This window comes from Trichomycterus rosablanca, chromosome 16 (genome assembly GCF_030014385.1).
Source record: "Trichomycterus rosablanca isolate fTriRos1 chromosome 16, fTriRos1.hap1, whole genome shotgun sequence".
NCBI lineage: Eukaryota > Metazoa > Chordata > Actinopteri > Siluriformes > Trichomycteridae > Trichomycterus > Trichomycterus rosablanca.
Window position 1 is genome coordinate 5,124,107 of NC_086003.1, and position 18,999 is coordinate 5,143,105.

General features: G+C 41.4%; 1 protein-coding gene across 1 annotated transcript; it reads left to right on the forward strand.

Moving 5' to 3' along the window:
* Positions 1 to 1,954: 1,954 nt before the first annotated feature.
* On the forward strand, positions 1,955 to 18,579 carry si:ch211-282j22.3 (ER degradation-enhancing alpha-mannosidase-like protein 3). Its single transcript, XM_063011087.1, has 20 exons — positions 1,955 to 2,084; positions 6,665 to 6,710; positions 6,819 to 6,919; positions 7,473 to 7,512; positions 7,640 to 7,752; positions 8,319 to 8,472; positions 8,899 to 9,033; positions 9,135 to 9,240; positions 9,964 to 10,061; positions 10,174 to 10,299; positions 10,425 to 10,508; positions 11,325 to 11,408; positions 11,898 to 12,022; positions 12,920 to 13,085; positions 13,236 to 13,390; positions 13,761 to 13,872; positions 13,969 to 14,145; positions 14,243 to 14,408; positions 16,212 to 16,403; positions 17,880 to 18,579. Exons 1-20 carry the CDS (start codon positions 1,981 to 1,983, stop codon positions 18,107 to 18,109), a joined length of 2,514 nt encoding a protein of 837 aa, XP_062867157.1. The 5' UTR covers positions 1,955 to 1,980; the 3' UTR covers positions 18,110 to 18,579.
* Positions 18,580 to 18,999: the final 420 nt, after the last annotated feature.

Genomic DNA, 18,999 nt, shown 5'->3' on the forward strand with positions numbered 1-18,999 from the left:
ACTATAGGATAACAAAAGATGTGTGGAAATTGCTATCACAGGGGCCCTTCTCCTCCCCTGATACTCTTGAACGTATGATTCTCACCACCCTGAAAAGAAATACAATCTGCTATTCACAAGAAGACTGATGTGTACTTTTCTCGTCTCATGCATATACCATACAAAAACATATAAAGATTATAAGCAGAGAGAATAGCTCAATATAATACTTCGATTATATTGGTTGCATGCATCATATTCTATGATGATCACATGGACAAAAATTAAGAAAGCAGCTGCCTCTAAGCCCATAGCAATATAAAGCTCACTTGACTGTGGACAGTGTTACCCATTTTTTAGCAGCTTCTACTTCACAGAAGACTTTTTTGTTTGTTTTTGGATTGCATGCAACCCATTGAACACATTTACTTTAGGGTGACAATTTAGGTTTTCTTCCCAACCTTGGTTAACAGAACACTGTTCCATGTGTACATTGTAAAATGAATAGCTGCAGAAAAGAGCAGCAGGGCTACCAAAATCAAATGATTTGAGAAAAAAACAAAACATAATTTTATAGTTATACTGCCATTTTTAATGTCATAGTAGCTGGTAAAGCAAAAAAGTAAGCAAAAACGTGTATTAAAATAGATTTTTGAAGACATGCACAGACATTGTTATGATTGTTTATTCTCATTATTTCATTTTTTCAGATATTTAAAACTCAACAGATTTAAATTTAAAAGTATAAAATTAGGATAAAAAGTCTCGAAAAGGGAGCTTGTTTTGTCTGAGGTCTATTTGCGCCTAATGTAAATCATTTATGATGTAAACCTTCAGGTCTGGAACTAAATTGTACTTAAAATTTAAGAGCACTTGAATGTAACATGAACGCAGCCCATTGAGAGTAGGAGCTGTCGCTTAAAGCTTACATTTCTATTTACATTATATATATTAGGCCTGGAATTATAAACAGAACAAATGATCAAAATTAAAAAGTATATTTAGCGCTATATTGGGCTTTTTTAATTACTTAGGTAAAATACATTAATTTTTGTATCTTCTGTTTCTGCTCCTTCCTCGTGTGATAGTAGCGTCATTACAAGTAAATACAGGGGCCGCGTCCCGAATCACATCCAACTGTCCCTCTAGGTAGCCACACAACATTAGTGATAAACAAATCTGACACGATAAATGAAAGTAGCCACTTTTATTGACTAAAATAAAGTACAGTAAGCGGAAAGTTCTGTAAAAAAAAGTTTAACTTAAACAACAATGTGCTGCGTTTTAGCTTTAAATTGAATATCAAGTGTCCACCAAGTGGACCTCACAGCACCTGAATGTACCCTACTATCCAGACAAGTGCTCTAGTTCGCCGTTTGGGACGCGGCCTGAATTATTTGCCTACAGGGAACAGCGAGTTACCGAAGATAGTCGCTAATATTTTAACCACAAAATGTAAAACTGAATGAAGTTGGTGATGGAGTTTTTGGCGAGATTGAGTTTATTTAGCTGGAATTTATGTCCAAAACTTCAAGACTTTTCTTTTTTTGCTAATTGTGTAACTTGTTAGCGATGAGGCTTTGCTTAGCTAGTTGAACTGTGCTAACTGTGTTAGCAGCAAGCTAGTGTAACTGGTGTGAACTATAAACTAGTCTTATTGCCTGTAGTAAGTTAAAGGATAAAACTAGGTATTTTTAAGAAAACTGGGTTTACAAGGTTTTAAAGAAAACGTGTAGCATGTTAACATGTTTAGCACTTTGCGTACACCTAAACAATCTCTTATAGAAGTGAGGCTAATTAGCTAGCTTGTAGCATTAATGTAAAGCTTTTGAGACAGACAGCTCAGTCTTTGTTTACGTTTTTGACCAAAGCGCACAAAGTTTGTTCGAAAAAGCTCTAAACAGATCTTTTATGGTCGTTTGACAGTAACAGGTGTGAAGAGGCAGATTAAACACAGAGGAAAGTGGTGGTAGTGATAGAGAACTAAAGTACATTAGGACCATGGTGCTGCTGATAGCTGTGTTCTATTTTTATGGCAGTTTTTGTTGCATTGCTGCTGGTCAGGATGCTTCAACCATGTCTGCTGAAGAAAAGTCCAAAATCAGGTAAGATTTACTAAGAATTTCACTCTTACTGTTAAGGTCAGATGGTTATCTACATTTACAGTGGACATGTACAGGGGTTGGACAATGAAACTGAAACACCTGTCATTTTAGTGTGGGAGGTTTCATGGCTAAATTGGACCAGTCTGGTGGCCAATCTTCATTAATTGCACATTGCACCAGTAAGAGCAGAGTGTGAAGGTTCAATTAGCAGGGTAAGAGCACAGTTTTGCTCAAAATATTGCAATGCACACAACATTATGGGTGACATACCAGAGTTCAAAAGAGGACAAATTGTTGGTGCACGTCTTGCTGGCGCATCTGTGACCAAGACAGCAAGTCTTTGTGATGTATCAAGAGCCACGGTATCCAGGGTAATGTCAGCATACCACCAAGAAGGACAAACCACATCCAACAGGACGCAAGAGGAAGCTGTCTGAAAGGGATGTTCGGGTGCTAACCCGGATTGTATCCAAAAAACATAAAACCACGGCTGCCCAAATCACGGCAGAATTAAATGTGCACCTCAACTCTCCTGTTTCCACCAGAACTGTCCGTCGGGAGCTCCACAGGGTCGATATACACGGCCGGGCTGCTATAGCCAAACCTTTGGTCACTCGTGCCGATGCCAAACGTCGGTTTCAATGGTGCAAGGAGCGCAAATCTTGGGCTGTGGACAATGTGAAACATGTATTGTTCTCTGATGAGTCCACCTTTACTGTTTTCCCCACATCCGGGAGAGTTACGGTGTGGAGAAGCCCCAAAGAAGCGTACCACCCAGACTGTTGCATGCCCAGAGTAAAGCATGGGGGTGGATCAGTGATGGTTTGGGCTGCCATATCATGGCATTCCCTTGGCAAACCCACACAGACACGTGGAGAACATGCAAACTCCACACAGAAAGTACTCAGACTGCTCCACTTGGGAAAAGAACCCAGGACCTTCATGCTGTGAGGTTATCGTGCCGCTTAACAGTTTTAATTTCAATGCTTGGTTGCAATAGAAAAGTTCCACTGAGCGAAACAATCTCAAAGAGCATAACACTATCACCATCATATTTGGGGTTTAAATGTTTTACTTTTTTTCTCCAAAACATAAGCCTGGTAATTGTCTAGAAAGCTTTTTTTGTTCATATTGTAAGCAACAAACTTCAGTTGAGCTTTAGGATAGCCTTTCTGTTTGTCTTGTTTGTTGTAGACTTATTAATAGTTGACATAACAGTCTGTACCAGCCACATGTGGGTTAGGGTTAGAATATCAGCCAGACATGACATACCATGTCTGTTTAAGGCAGTAATTTAAAGATTACACTAATCAGCAGCACGGCGGCTCAGTGGGTAGCACTGTCGCCTCACAGCAAGAAGGTCCTGGGTTCGATCCCCAGGTGGAGTTTGCGTGTTCTCCCCGTGTATGCGTAGCTTTCCTCCGGGAGTTCCGGTTTCCTCCCACAGTGAGGTGAATTGGAGATACTAAATTGTCCATGACTGACAATTAAGTCTGACATTAAATTTGAACTGATGAATCTTGTGTAACCAGTAACTACCTGTCCTGTCATGAACGTGCCCAAAGTGTGTAAAACATTAAAGTGTGTAAGACATTAAAATCCTAATAAATAAATAAATATATTACACTAGCCAAGCAATGTAATTCCTTGGATTGAGAACCCACATTACATCACTAAAATCACTTTTGTGGCTTTATGTAACTAGTAATTACAATTATTCATGTATATACATACTTTTAACATGAACATTATCTGAGTCAAAAATAACATTTTTCTATCTGAAAGAAACATTTGCAAAATATTAATGCACAATGTTAGTTTCCCGAATTAAAAATTGTTTGTGAAAGGTTGCCAAAGTATGGCATATTTATCAGTAAATAATTGTGTTCAGTGCTATTATGAACCATTTTTTATAATTAAATCATGAGATGAATTACTATCTGACTTGTAAGAGCAAATTTCCAAGACCCGTTAGAAACAGACTTCTAACAGAAGATGCAGCTTACCTCACCTGCCCTCCAATATCGGTTTATGCACGTGTGTGCTGTGCATTGCAGTTTTCACTCAAGCTGCAAACCACAACCACCTGTGCACTTAACAGCATTCTGACTACATAACCACAGTGGTTTCTTCTATTTCTACTATCCATCAGGTTACAACCAGTGTTTATCATTATGGGAATCTTTATTTAATTTAAATGTACATTAGCAAATTATCTTATCCAGAGCAACTTACAGAAATGCTGCCATTAAACACTGTGTATAATGAAAATATAAGTCTAAAAACGTGTGTTTTTTTAAAATAAAGAGACACTCAAGGTTAGCTTCTATTTAAGTGAAGAGGTTCAGTCAGATTAAACTTTGAGCGCAGCGGCAAGCTGTAACAACTGAACGTCAAAGCAGTGAATCTGCAGTGGAGGTAAGCTGCACCATCTCAGTCCATATGAAACAAAGGCATAGTCATAGCTGTTTTGTCATGCATCATGTGATTGCAGACTGATCCACTTGAACCCCTTTTACCAGACATGGATTGGGATAGGTTTGAGTATAAAAGCACTCCAGATATTTTAAAGGTGTATATGTACAGTGTATCACAAAAGTGAGTACACCCCTCACATTTCTGCAAATATTTTATTATATCTTTTCATGGGACAACACTATAGAAATAAAACTTGGATATAACTTAGAGTAGTCAGTGTACAACTTGTATAGCAGTGTAGATTTACTGTCTTCTGAAAATAACTCAACACACAGCCATTAATGTCTAAATGGCTGGCAACATAAGTGAGTACACCCCACAGTGAACATTTCCAAATTGTGCCCAAAGTGTCAATATTTTGTGTGACCACCATTATTATCCAGCACTGCCTTAACCCTCCTGGGCATGGAATTCACCAGAGCTGCACAGGTTGCTACTGGAATCCTCTTCCACTCCTCCATGATGACATCACGGAGCTGGTGGATGTTAGACACCTTGAACTCCTCCACCTTCCACTTGAGGATGTGCCACAGGTGCTCAATTGGGTTTAGTCCATCACCTTTACCTTCAGCTTCCTCAGCAAGGCAGTTGTCATCTTGGAGGTTGTGTTTGGGGTCGTTATCCTGTTGGAAAACTGCCATGAGGCCCAGTTTTCGAAGGGAGGGGATCATGCTCTGTTTTAGAATGTCACAGTACATGTTGGAATTCATGTTTCCCTCAATGAACTGCAGCTCCCCAGTGCCAGCAACACTCATGCAGCCCAAGACCATGATGCTACCACCACCATGCTTGACTGTAGGCAAGATACAGTTGTCTTGGTACTTCTCACCAGGGCGGCGACACACATGCTGGACACCATCTGAGTCAAACAAGTTTATCTTGGTCTCGTCAGACCACAGGGCATTCCAGTAATCCATGTTCTTGGACTGCTTGTCTTCAGCAAACTGTTTGCGGGCTTTCTTGTGCGTCAGCTTCCTTCTGGGATGACGACCATGCAGACCGAGTTGATGCAGTGTGCGGCGTATGGTCTGAGCACTGACAGGCTGACCTCCCACGTCTTCAACCTCTGCAGCAATGCTGGCAGCACTCATGTGTCTATTTTTTAAAGCCAACCTCTGGATATGACGCCGAACACGTGGACTCAACTTCTTTGGTCGACCCTGGCGAAGCCTGTTCCGAGTGGAACCTGTCCTGGAAAACCGCTGTATGACCGTGGCCACCATGCTGTAGCTCAGTTTCAGGGTGTTAGCAATCTTCTTATAGCCCAGGCCATCTTTGTGGAGAGCAACAATTCTATTTCTCACATCCTCAGAGAGTTCTTTGCCATGAGGTGCCATGTTGAATATCCAGTGGCCAGTATGAGAGAATTGTACCCAAAACACCAAATTTAACAGCCCTGCTCCCCATTTACACCTGGGATCTTGACACATGACACCAGGGAGGGACAACGACACATTTGGGCACAATTTGGACATGTTCACTGTGGGGTGTACTCACTTATGTTGCCATCTATTTAGACATTAATGGCTGTGTGTTGAGTTATTTTCAGAAGACAGTAAATCTACACTGCTATACAAGCTGTACACTGACTACTCTAAGTTATATCCAAGTTTCATGTCTATAGTGTTGTTCCATGAAAAGATATAATGAAATATTTGCAGAAATGTGAGGGGTGTACTCACTTTTGTGATACACTGTATATCATAGCCTGCCTAGAACATCCTTCAATATTGTTTTGGGCACTGGGAGACCTTAAAGAAAAAATAGGAAAAGCCACTGCTGTAGTGCCATGCAGCCTTGAAATCACTTTAAAAACGAGGCATAAAGTAGATAAAGTAAAGCTTTTAAATATAATACTGACCTGTTTTAACATCCATTGTGTCAGACTCATGGATTTATGTTTTAATAGGATTTTTATAACACTTGTGAATGCAACTCAGCAAATGAGCTTTAAATAAGTAAAAGCCGCATGTGTAAAATGTAAAATAAGGCAAAGCTGTATAACTTCTAGGAAAATAAACTCCTAGTTCTAATGTAACAGGGAATGAAGTGTTATGGTGTAAATAAATAGGATAATATTGATCAATTGTTCTGTTTTCTAGGGAACAAATTTTGGAGATGTTTGATCATGCTTATGGCAGTTACATGGTAAGTCAAAGTGGAGATCATATTTACTGTTCATCTGATATGCTTCTCATATTTTATCATTAGTTGTTGTTTATTGCTTAATTTGTGTTTGCTGGCCCTCTGTTACAGAAATATGCATACCCAGCAGATGAGCTGATGCCGCTGAGCTGCAGGGGGAGAGTTCGGGACCTCGAACCCAATCGTGGAGACATCGATGACTCTCTGGGAAAGTAGGTCTCACTGCCTGTCATATTATCAATCTTAACACACACAGCAAAACAAGCAATAACGTACAGTTCAGTTAGAAGGAAATAACCATAACAACGAGACATCACAATAAAGCTAATGTTAGGAAATACGTTCACATTAGTGGACATAGGAGCAAGGATCGTGTGATTGGCTGGGTACGTGTGAAGAGACGGCACCAGTATGTACTGCAGGATGATCCACCTTACAAAGTGCAGAATTTGAAGGATCTGCTGCTAATGTTTTGGTACCCAGCACTACAGGACTGTCAGGTGTCAAGTGGAGCCCCTGTCACGCCAGGTTTTGCTGTTTTGACAGCATTTTAGGCATCACCTCTGTGTAGTTCGTTGCTTGCTATCAGCTGTGTTGTACATTGTTGTCGAACTGAAGCTTTAAATAGCAAATTGAGCAGCATTTTAATGCATTCTCTCTCTCTCTCTCTCTCTCTCTCTCTCTCTCTCTCTCTCTCTCTCTCTCTCTCTCTCTCTCTCTCTCTCTCTCTCTCTCTCTCTCTCTCTCTCTCTCTCTTTCTGTCAGGTTTTCTCTGACGCTGATTGACACCTTAGATACACTAGTGGTGAGTAGTACCAGTCATTCTGATTATTCACAACGTGAGATTTGCATCAGTTTGGTCCCATTTCTGTCAGAATTCTTGCTTTGAGCATAACTGTATTTTCTTGTTTTTGTTTGTTTCTCATTTGCAGCTGCTGAATAGACTGGAGGACTTTGAGGAGGCTGTGAAAAAGACTCTTGCAGATGTTAGACTGGACAACGACGTGGTTGTGTCTGTCTTTGAGACCAATATCCGTGTGCTGGGGTACGATTGCCCTCATGCCATATCTTTTGCAAGGCAGATATGATGTACACTAAATTGCCAAAAGTATGTGGATACCCTACTATACCCTCTCCCCTTGCTTAAGCCTTAAACAATCCTCGTTAATTTGGGAAGGCTTTCCACAATATTGAGTAAATATGGGAATTTGAGTTTATTCAGTCTAAATTTTGTGTTAGACAAGAAGGATTGGCTCGTCATCATTTCGATTCATTCGGGAGGTGTCTAATGGGTTGAGGTCAGGGCTTTGTGCAGTTCACTGGGGTTTTTCCAAGCAAGCCATGTATTTATGGACCTTGCTTTGTGCTTTGAGGCACTGTCATGCTTAAACTCAAATCAAATTATCTCTCTAAATTTGGAAGAATTAATAATAGATCGTTGCTGTTAACACCCATTGTTTTTCTAAATGGTGTGGCTGAACTACATGTACTCAGTAATAGGGTGGGGTGTCTACATACAATTTGGCCATATATATCTCTATATACCTGTATCTAATTAATTACTGTATATGCAAACCTGAGATGCATGTCTTTTCATTTTCTTGTTTTTAGGGGATTGCTGGGGGCACACGTGATGGCTGATTTACTTAAGCAGCGAGGAGACAGGATGCAGTGGTACAGAGATGAGCTGCTTCACATGGCCAAAGATCTCGGCCATCGCCTACTGCCTGCCTTTAACACCACCAGTGGCCTTCCTTATCCAAGGGTAATGACTACCACAAAACTACTGACTATATTATTAATAAATAACGGAAGTAGAAGAAAATGTGTCAGTAGAGCTCATTCACTCACCTTTGTAAGGGTTAATACATGCATAATAGAATCAATCATGTGTTTTATTCAGCCCCCTATAATCTGGTCATTTCCAATTCCCAATTGTAAATCCCCCCGCCCATTTGACTCGTGTCTGCTTTTTATCAAATCTCATTGACGGTGGAATGTCCAATCTATCCTTCCTTAAACACGGCCAGTTGTGTTTGTATGGACACCTAGATAGGTCGGAGGCTCTGCTGAGATTCAAACGTGGAAGTTTGAACACCTCGCATTGTTGTGCCAGCACGTAAGACAACATTGCCACTCGTGGGCTCAAAATATTTTTTCATCTAATACGGTATGTCTTTTTTTTGTTTAGGTGAACCTCCGCTATGGGGTTTTAAACCCTCTATCTCGAACAGGCCAGGAGACAGACACCTGCACAGCCTGCGCCGGCACCATGATCCTGGAGTTTGCAGCACTCAGTCGACTCTCAGGGGATTCTGTGTTTGAGGTACAAAGCTCGAGTTAAGCAAACTTAACGAGCCCTGAAATCCCATCATTCCATCTCTGCTAAGCAGCTTTAGTTCTAACACTTTTTTCTGCTCTCATCAGGAACATGCTCGCAAAGCTCTGGATGTCCTCTGGGAGAAGAGGCAAAGAGGAAGCAACCTCGTGGGCACAGTCATCAACATCCATAATGGAGACTGGGTCCGTAGGGGTAAGTTTGCATAAGTGTCTGTTTTACTTGATTCTACGTAGTCATAAATATGGTGGCTCGGTTGGGTAGCACTGTCACCTCACAGCAAGAAGGTCCTGGGTTCGATCCCCAGGTGGAGCGGTCCAGGTCCTTTCTGTGTGGAGTTTGCATGTTCTCCTCGTGTCTGCTTGGGTTTCCTCCAGAAGCTCCAGTTTCCTCCCACAGTCCAAATACATGCAAGTGGGTTGAACTGGAGATACAAAATTGTCCGTGACTGTGTTTGACATTAAAATTTGAACTGATGAATCTTGTGTGGCCAATAACTACCCTGGTTCGAATCTTAGCTCTGCCACCGGTCGGCTGGGCACCATCTAGTAGGCACTATTGGCAGTGTCTGCAGAAAAATTGGCCATTGTACTTTGTGGGAAAAGACCGGACTAATAAAGTGGGTGGGGTCTTCAAACGCTGTGTAAGGACAATCACTTTGTGGTTAGCAGCCCGAGGGGCTTGTGATCAAGTGGAGGAACCTCATGTGCGAATTCACAGAGGCACGAGCAAAAAAGAAGGGTTTGACGGACTGCACACACGTCAGAGGGGGTGTGGAGCAGGTGAATATACCCTCCTCTAACACAATTGGTATCGCCAGCAGCGGAAGACTAAATGGCTACGCTAAATCAGGAGAAAAAGGGAAAACTTTAACACAAACACAAACTTTATTATCTTGTCTCACTCTTGTTCTTACAGACAGTGGTGTTGGTGCTGGAATCGACTCTTATTATGAGTACTTAATGAAGGCCTACATTCTGCTAGGAGACAACGTGTACCTCGAAAGATTCAATACAGTAAGCATCATGTGTTCTGTGTATCACGTTCAAATATTATTTTATTGCATGTGTGTTTGTAAATCAAGTATCACTATTTGTGTGTGTGTGTGTGTGTGTGTGTGTGTAACAGCACTACAGTGCCATTATGAAGTATATTAGCCAGCCACCTCTGCTGCTGAACGTGCACATGCACAACCCCACAGTAAACGTGCGCAGCTGGATGGACTCCCTGCAGGCTTTCTTTCCTGGACTGCAGGTCTGCATGCTCACCCAAAGCTTTATCAAAAAGATTTTTATTGATATATAATTATATATTCAACACAATTTGATATGCATGTGTGCTGCTTGGTTTCTTATTTTTCTTCTTGTTTTTGGGCTCAGGTCCTAAGGGGCGACCTAAAACCTGCCATAGAGACCCATGAGATGCTCTACCAAGTGACCAAACAGCACAAGTTTCTTCCTGAGGTAGCTATCAGGTGTAAAATATGTAAATAATATGTAAATAGATGCTACTGCATTTCATTGGCTCTGTACTTGTACTCTGCACAGTGACAAAGTTTAATCTAACCTAATCTCTCAGTTGATAGAGGGAAAATTGGGCCAGACGAAAAAGACTTTCAGAGCTGGCCACACAGTGTCACTGCCCCACATCTTTTTCTGCCAGTTTAGTCATATTCTGTTCCCTATTTTACATTCACACAGCCTACGCTGGCCAAGTAGGGCCGCAAGCTAGCACACAGCTTCTTCTGCACACGTGATGCCTCTATCCACTTGAAGAAACACACCTGGGTAACATTAGTAACCTGGGTTTCTGCTTTCATTTGCTTCTTTACCAGCAGGGCTCAATGGTTAGGCTGTTTGTAGATCAACCCCCATGTCTGTGTAGACATCCGATCGGCTAATAGCACTGGTAGTGGGCTAGCATGTTTTACTAGTATTAAATCAATTAAATAAATGATATGTGTTTTCACTTGTGGGAACCGCTAGGGGAAAACCCTTTTTTAGGATAATCAATTAAACATGTTAATGAATATATGTGTAAGTGCTAGAATTATATGACACTATCCTACAGAATACTATACAACATTCAGCTTTAACTTTATATGAAATTATTTAACTTTATTTATTTATTTATTTAATTTTAACTTAATTACTTCAATAATCATAGACCTGTGTCAACCGTCAGGCCACATTGTGATCACAGTATATATTAAGCTATCACTTAGTACACGGTGTGTTTTCCTCATACTGTATGTCTTCTCTGCTTTCCTTTTCTGCCAGGCTTTCACCACAGAGTTCAGAGTCCACTGGGGTCAACACCCACTGCGGCCAGAGTTTGCTGAGAGCACTTACTTTCTTTACAAGGTACATAAAGCATGTCACTGATTTTTTTCTGTTTTTCTGCTATGAAGAGTACCATAGGAAACACTGGCCGCAAAGTAGGAATACTCTGGACAGACCAGGGTCTCAGCGGTAGTGGGCTAGTGTAATGGACCACTTTGCCATGTGAACGCCTGTGGCCAGTTTTGTTTAGAAATGCTGTAGCTGAACTGTTTAAAGACCCAGCAGTGTGTCTGATTTAAAGCAGTTTTGCATAGAATAGTGAATAAAATTCCTTTAATGTCTGTTGTGAGGTTAAGAGTGATTTACTTCTTCAGAAGGGGGGTATGGGTGTTGGATTAACTTTGCTGGTTCACGGTTGCTGGTTCAAGCCCCATCTTCAGCATGTTGACACTGTTGGGACCCTGAACAAGGCCCTTAACCCCTTAAATAATATGGATAAAAGTATCTGCTAAATGTATGTATCATATTAAGTAACTTCAAATTTGTTATCATTTTACCCCACACCCTCAGGCTACAGGCGACCCGCATTACCTCAAGGTGGGGCAGTCTATAGTGGAGAAGCTGAACACACACGCCCGTGTCCCCTGTGGCTTTGCTGCAGTGCAGGATGTAAGGACAGGAACACATGAGGACAGGTGAGGAACAGACAGCCTCTCAGAGGAATTTCAGCAGCAATAACAATAAGAGCTCTGTCGCACCTGGGTCTCTCAGGCTAGTTCATCTGTTACTGTTGTGTTCTACCTGCTGTTTACATACAACGTTATATGGTTAAAATATACAGACATAGAATTATTCAATCATGTTATTATTGTAATTATATAGATTTGTGGCATTAAGGTGGGTACGGCACTTTCCTACCTTCCCTTCCTTAGGCTCTGGTCAAGATGTGTGAAAGCTGTAGTATTAATGTGTACGTAACCCACCTGTATTCATAATCACCATAACCACAACGTTGTGTGGTATAGAGGTGGGTTTATGCATACAGGTGAGTTATGAATAGAGGAGGGTTACATAAAAACTAAAAACAGGCAGTGGTGTATTGTAAGATGTGTGAAGATATTAAACAGTGGTAAAGTTCGTTTTATATTGGACATTCGCTGACTTTTTTGAAATATATTTCATACTTTGTTAACTAGGGTGACCATATTTTGGTTTTCAAACAAGAGGAAGTGGGGGTTGGGGGTTCATTGGTGGCACCATGGCAATGTGTATGAGGTAGAGGTTTAACTCCTGCCTAGAATCGAAGGCACTTGTAACAGCCATGCAGGTATCGCAACTAGACATTGGAGCAACGGAATGAGGTCATCTGGTCAGATGAATTCTGTTTTCTTTAAGATCATATAGACTGGCCGGTATGGGTGTGTTGTTTACTGGCTAAAGAGACGGCACCAAGACTGTACCAAGCCCAATAGACTGTAGAGCAATCCACCTGACAATCTACAGATGTTGAAGGACCTGTTTGGAATGTCCTGGTACCAGATATCACAAGACTCAGAGCTGTATTTAATTATGAGCGTGTTTTGTATTTTTAGGATGGACTCCTTTTTCTTGGCTGAGATGTTCAAATACCTCTACCTCCTCTTCTCCGAGAAGAGCCATTTGCCTTTCGATATAGATGACTACGTTTTTACCACTGAGGCCCATTTGCTTCCCGTTTCTCTGTCCACTACACGGAGTCCATGTAAAGGCAACAGCACGGTACGTTGCCAACCTAAGGGTTTACATAGACTGATATACTGACTGCTGTTTATTTCCTTCTCTTAGCAGTGTGTTGATCAGTGTCAGTGATACAACCTTGAGAGAAACATATCTTTTTTGTCTTTGACTATGCTCGTTTTATGCTTTAAGGGCCGTGACACCGCTGATGAGGTGGACCTGTTTACATATTCCTGTCCTAGTGCTCAAACCCTGTTCCCTAACAACCCTTCCTTTGCCAAGACAATCAGGGACAGCTGTAAATACCTCACCGGGGTGGGCAGACCACCCTATACCTCTCCCATCAGGTAGGTCTGTTTTGTATAGAATTGTTTCTTTTTTCCCTTCCAAGCTAGTCATATCCGTTTCCCCAAGTGTAACGACCTCCGCCTTTGCAGACCCTCTTCCTAATCAAACAGAGCCGCTGACTATTGGGGTCCCTTGTGAATATTTGCTGTGGCAACCCCCCTCTGTGCTCAAACTCTTCACGAATATAAAACTGAGGACTCACATATGAACAAAATGACTATGACTTGATTTAAAAAATAAATAAATAAGAATTCAATGATCCTGCCATGAATGTAACCTGTGTGTTGATAAGGTGTTAAACCAATAAATAAACAAAACAAACATCAATTGGTTAAAAAAAAAATGCATCTGTATCTTTTTAATGTCCAGGGGGATTGAACTGCCTTTTCATGACACTGGCATCGAGCCAATGGAGTTCTTAAAAAGCATGGGCATCTCTTTGTCAGATATGGTAACAGCTGGAAGCAGCTCTGTCACCCAGGTAATTTCCAAAAGTTCTTGCTTTTCCCATTGGCTTCAGTGTTTTTAATTGTCTCGTTTAATCATGGATTACATATAATATCCTCTGGACTTAAAGGACACTGAGAAAGGCGTGTTCAGAGTCAAGCTGGTAGCTGAGGTCAGCCAGACATCTGAAGAAGAAGAGGTGGTGCCACACATCGTCCAACTCATCTCCCCACCATTTTTGGGTAGAACAGTCCTGACAGCGGGGCCAGCTAAATTCGGGATGGACCTCACTAAGCAGGAGCACGGGGTGAGCGAATTCAGGAATTATTTGAGGAGGGGAAACAATCTCGGCAAGGAAATCCAAAAAAACTCATCTCTGTCTCTGTTCTTTTTATCTTCCTCAGGTTAAGGGTAGTATAGTGAAGAGTGTTCCGTACACAGCGTGTGGGAACATCGAGAATGCTGAAGAGCTGCACGGTCACGTAGCCATGGCTCTGAGAGGAGACTGCATGTTCGCTGCTAAAGCTCGTCGACTACAGGACGCAGGAGCCATTGGTGTCATTTTTATTGGTAAGCGCCCATGCTTGTAAGAGGTGTAAGAAGAATATTCTAATATTGTGTTGGTCACCCTTTTGCTGCCCCATACACAACAAACCGTGCTGCCCTGTGTATTCTGACACCTTTCTATCAGAACCAGCATGAACTTCTTTAGCAATTTGAGCTTCAGTAACTCGTCTGTTGGATCAGACCACACGGGACAGCCTTCGCTTCCCACGTGCATCAATGAGCCGTGGCCGCCACTGTTTCTTCCCTGGACCACTTTTGATAGATACTGACCACTGCAGACCGGGAACACCCCACAAGAGCTGCAGTTTTGGAGATGCTCTGACCCAGTTGTCTAGCCATCACAATTTGGCCCTCGCTTAAATCCTTACGCTTGTTCATTTTTCTGCTTCTAACCTCAACTTTGAGGATAAAATGTTCTCTTGCTGCCTAATACATCCCACCTACCGTGTTTCCCCGAAAATAAGACCTAGTAGAGGTTTTGTTGAATTGCTAAATATAAGGCCTCCCCCGAAAGTAAGACCTAGCAAAGTTTTTGTTTGGACCGTACGCTGTCCCTGCTGTGCTGTACGAGTGTGCTGTGGTGAGCTCCCCCTGGTGGCTGGAAGCTGCAATACCGTCCCTGCTGTACAAGTGGCTCAGTATATATATATATATATATATATATATATATATATATATATATATATATATATATATATATATTAGGGCTGTCAAACGATTAAAAATTTTAATCGCGATTAATCTCAGAATTTCATATAGTTAATCACATTTTTTAAAAAAAAGAAGAAAACAAGGTTTTTTAAGTGAAATGTTACAATTAAAATGGTGAACACATTTTATGCTAAATGTACTGATGTTAAAAACTGCTGGGACAAGAGAAAACTGTAATTCACTCACATACTAGGCAGAAATACTATCCAGCAGAGACCCCTGACTTCATATATATGTCAGATTGTAGGTTAGAATTTCTCCAAATATTGTAGATCAGCGGTGCTTTAGGTGGGATAAGGCGTAGTTATTGTAACAGACTTTTCTGTGCTTGTATCGTGACATTTGATGGACGTTTCTACACGAAGTGAGTGTGTTTTGACCCTTTGGGGCTTCCATAGTTCATGGACTAGCATGCTTGGCTAACGCGATGACTCCAGCTGTCCGGTACCGTAACAGAAAAAGTAATAAAAGTTTTCTGCTCCCGACAACTTGTGAATATAGCGTGTATTTATTTCTTTATTAAGCGAGTGCATCACTACAACGCTCGGTTACATTATGATAACAAACCGCAAATGAAAAACGCTGGTAAGTCTCAACATGAACTACGGATGACTCGCAGGGCCAAATAGAATTTGCGTTAACGGCACTATTTGTTTTAATCGCGTTAAATTGAGATTGCGTTAATGCGTTATTATCGCGTTAACTTCGACAGCCCTAATATAAATATATACATAAATGTTCTTTTTTTTTTTGTTCAACAATAAATGTGAATTCTTCTTCATGGAAAAATAAGACATCCCCTGAAAATAAGACCTAGTGCATCTTTGGGAGCAAAAATTTATATAAGACACTGTCTTATTTTCGGGGAAACAGGGTACTAACAGGTGCCGTGATGAAGAGATAATCAGTGTTATTCACTTCACCTGTCAGGGGTCATAATGTTATGCCTGGTCGGTGTATAGCTGTCATAGCTCTAACACGCCACCTCTGAGATTGGGCGTGTCTCTGGATGGGAGGTCAGACCTGGGATCCTCCTATCTCCCGATGCCTACTGTCATCTTTGAATAAGATTCTTTATTTATTTTTGTCTTACAGACCAAACGGAGGACAGCAGCAGTGCCGAGACCCCTCTGTTCCAGATGGTGGGTGATGGAGAGACGACAGAGGACATCACAATACCGCTGGTCTTCCTGTTCAGCAAAGAAGGGACTATTCTTACTGCTGCTCTGGAGGAAACCCAAAATGTGGACGTCCTGCTGCTGCCTAAAGAGAGAGAGCTGGGAAAAGGTACTAAGCATGAGGAATTTAAAACATTTGATACTTACATTTTCAGCATTTAGCAGATGCCTTTATCCAAAGCGACTTACAGTACTGTGACAGTATACTGTCTAAGCAATTGAGGGTTAAGAGTCTTGCTCAAGGGCCCAAGAGCAGCAATCTGTCAGTGGTGGGGCTTGAACCAGTGACCTTATGAGTACTAGTCCAGACATTATAGTACTAGTCCAAATATTGTCTGTCATCCCAATCTTAGCCAGATGTTCTTCCCAAAAACACTGCAACCATAATTAAAGCTTAATAGAGTTGTACCATGGGACAGATGTTTTGGTGGTGATCTAATCCTACTTTGTATGGCCTGTTCTTGTATGAACTAAATTGCCAAAATATGTGGACACCCCTCCTAATGATTGGATTTAGTTGTTTCCGCCACTTCCATTGCTAACAGGTGTAGTAAAATAATTTAAGGTAAATGATATGCTTTTAACACTGTGGCAACAGTTTGGGGAAATCCCTTTTCTCTTTCAGCATGGTTATACCCCTGAGCACAGTTTGACTAGTGGTGTGCAGAGCCCTGGTCCTAATCCAACTGAACACATTGGGAATGAATTAAACCTCACAGACTCTAATGACTGAATGAGCACGAATGAGCACAAATTCCCACAGACACACAAGTCTTGTAGTAAGGCTTCCTAAAACAGTGGATGATATAAAAGCTAAAAAGGAACGTGGGAGCAGTTGCTAATACTGTATATATGCCCATGTTTTGGAATGGGATCTCCAACAAGCTCATGGTCAGGTGTCCACATCCTTTTTTCCTTATAGTGTATAAGGTTTATGCCATATTTAGACTCACAGTCTAAAAGGGAAAGGGTAACATGTGCTTCCTCTGAGACAAGTGAAATCATTCATTCACTCATTTACTATCTGTGGCTCATGCATTTTGCAGACGCCTTTATCTAACGCGTCTTACATTATAGTGTACAGTCTGAGCAATTGAGGCTTAAGAGTCTTGCTCAAGGGCCCAACAACAGCAGCCTGGCAGTGGTGGGGCTTGAACCAGCGACCCTCTAATGACTAGTTCAGTACCTTAACCACTAGGCTACAGCTTGCCTTATGTCATGCAATTTTATTGGGCATTTCAAGAAGGGAGCAAATGTTTTTTAAATAATCAGGAGACATTAAACCAGTCCCTCCTTTCTACAAAGCAGGGCCAATCAGTTTCCAGTTCCCAGGGCTTCCTCTAGGCTTAAACTGGCTATCTTTGGATGACAATGTGACCCTGACTGATTCAAAACAATTGCTAAGCTCTTTATTATGACCTGTTCTAATTCAAATGTCTGTCTTAGAAAGACTGAAAAACTGAATGCTCGATATTTTGAGGCTATTAGAAATGGGTTTGGCTGTTTAAATTGATATTATATGTATCTAATGTTATCTGTCTGTCTTTTTGTCCTTTTGCTTTTATATCTTGATCCATTTGCACAGAAAAGAAAGACAAGCTGAACATCAAGTTCCGACTCGCCAAAGAGAACGAACTGGAGGAAACCGAGTCAGAGAGACATACCATCCGGCTGGTGCTGGAAGGAGAGGTACAGCCGGAGAGTGAAGGCAGGACGGTCGAGGCTGCATCCAAGTCCCACTGCACAGCTCCCTCTGCAGGGGAAAACCAGGAGTCGTGCAGTTCAGATAAGAAAGATTCCACAAGCACGCCATGATACTGGAACACGATCGGTGCCTCGGCTTCTCCTCTCATTCCCAGTCTGCTGCTGCTGGCTTGCAGCTGATCCAGGATCAGAAGGGTGGAAATGCTCTCGTGTCATTCAGACCCGAACTGAACTGATGGAGCTCGGAGCATGGTTAGTCTGTAGTTTTGGGGACTGTGTATTTATTTGTAGGAAAAGTGTGTGAATCCTAAAGTCTTACTTCCTACTAAATAACTTGACTTACATGTGCTGGTGGTTGGGATTTTTTTTTTTTTTTTTTTGTGTCAAAGGGGCATCAGGACATTTCACGCCATGACACTTTATACTGTCGGTTTTATTATTAAAGCTGGGCTGATTAATGCAATATTTTAAGAAATCAAAATGTAAACCATGACAGAGGTCTCATGATGGACTGGCGTCTCGTCTAGTGAAGACGGACCCACCACAACCCTGACCAGAATAAAGCAGTGGTAAAACGTGAACATTACATTCAAAATAAATAGCAGCCAATGGCACAATGGCGGTTGGCAGGTTGCTGACCAATCTGTCTGTGGGATTTGATGTAGTACTTCTTAGTGTCTAATTACACTTAATCGTCACAATTGTTTTGGATCCCAGGCTCATTCTGATTGACCTTTGATTGCCAAACAAAGTGTCTCTTTTTAAGGGAATTTGCCATATATCCTATCAGATCAGTTTGATTATCACCCAGCTCTATTTATTCCGTTTTTACTTTATATTTAAATCAATCCTCTGCCAGCTGAAGGTACATTGGCATTGTAGCAACAGCACAAGTTATTCACACTCGTTTCATCGTCTCCAGAGGTTTGAAGTCACCTTGGTTAGGTGAGAAATGAGTTCACAACTATGACCAAACCTGATCAGTATTGTCTATTTTGAGA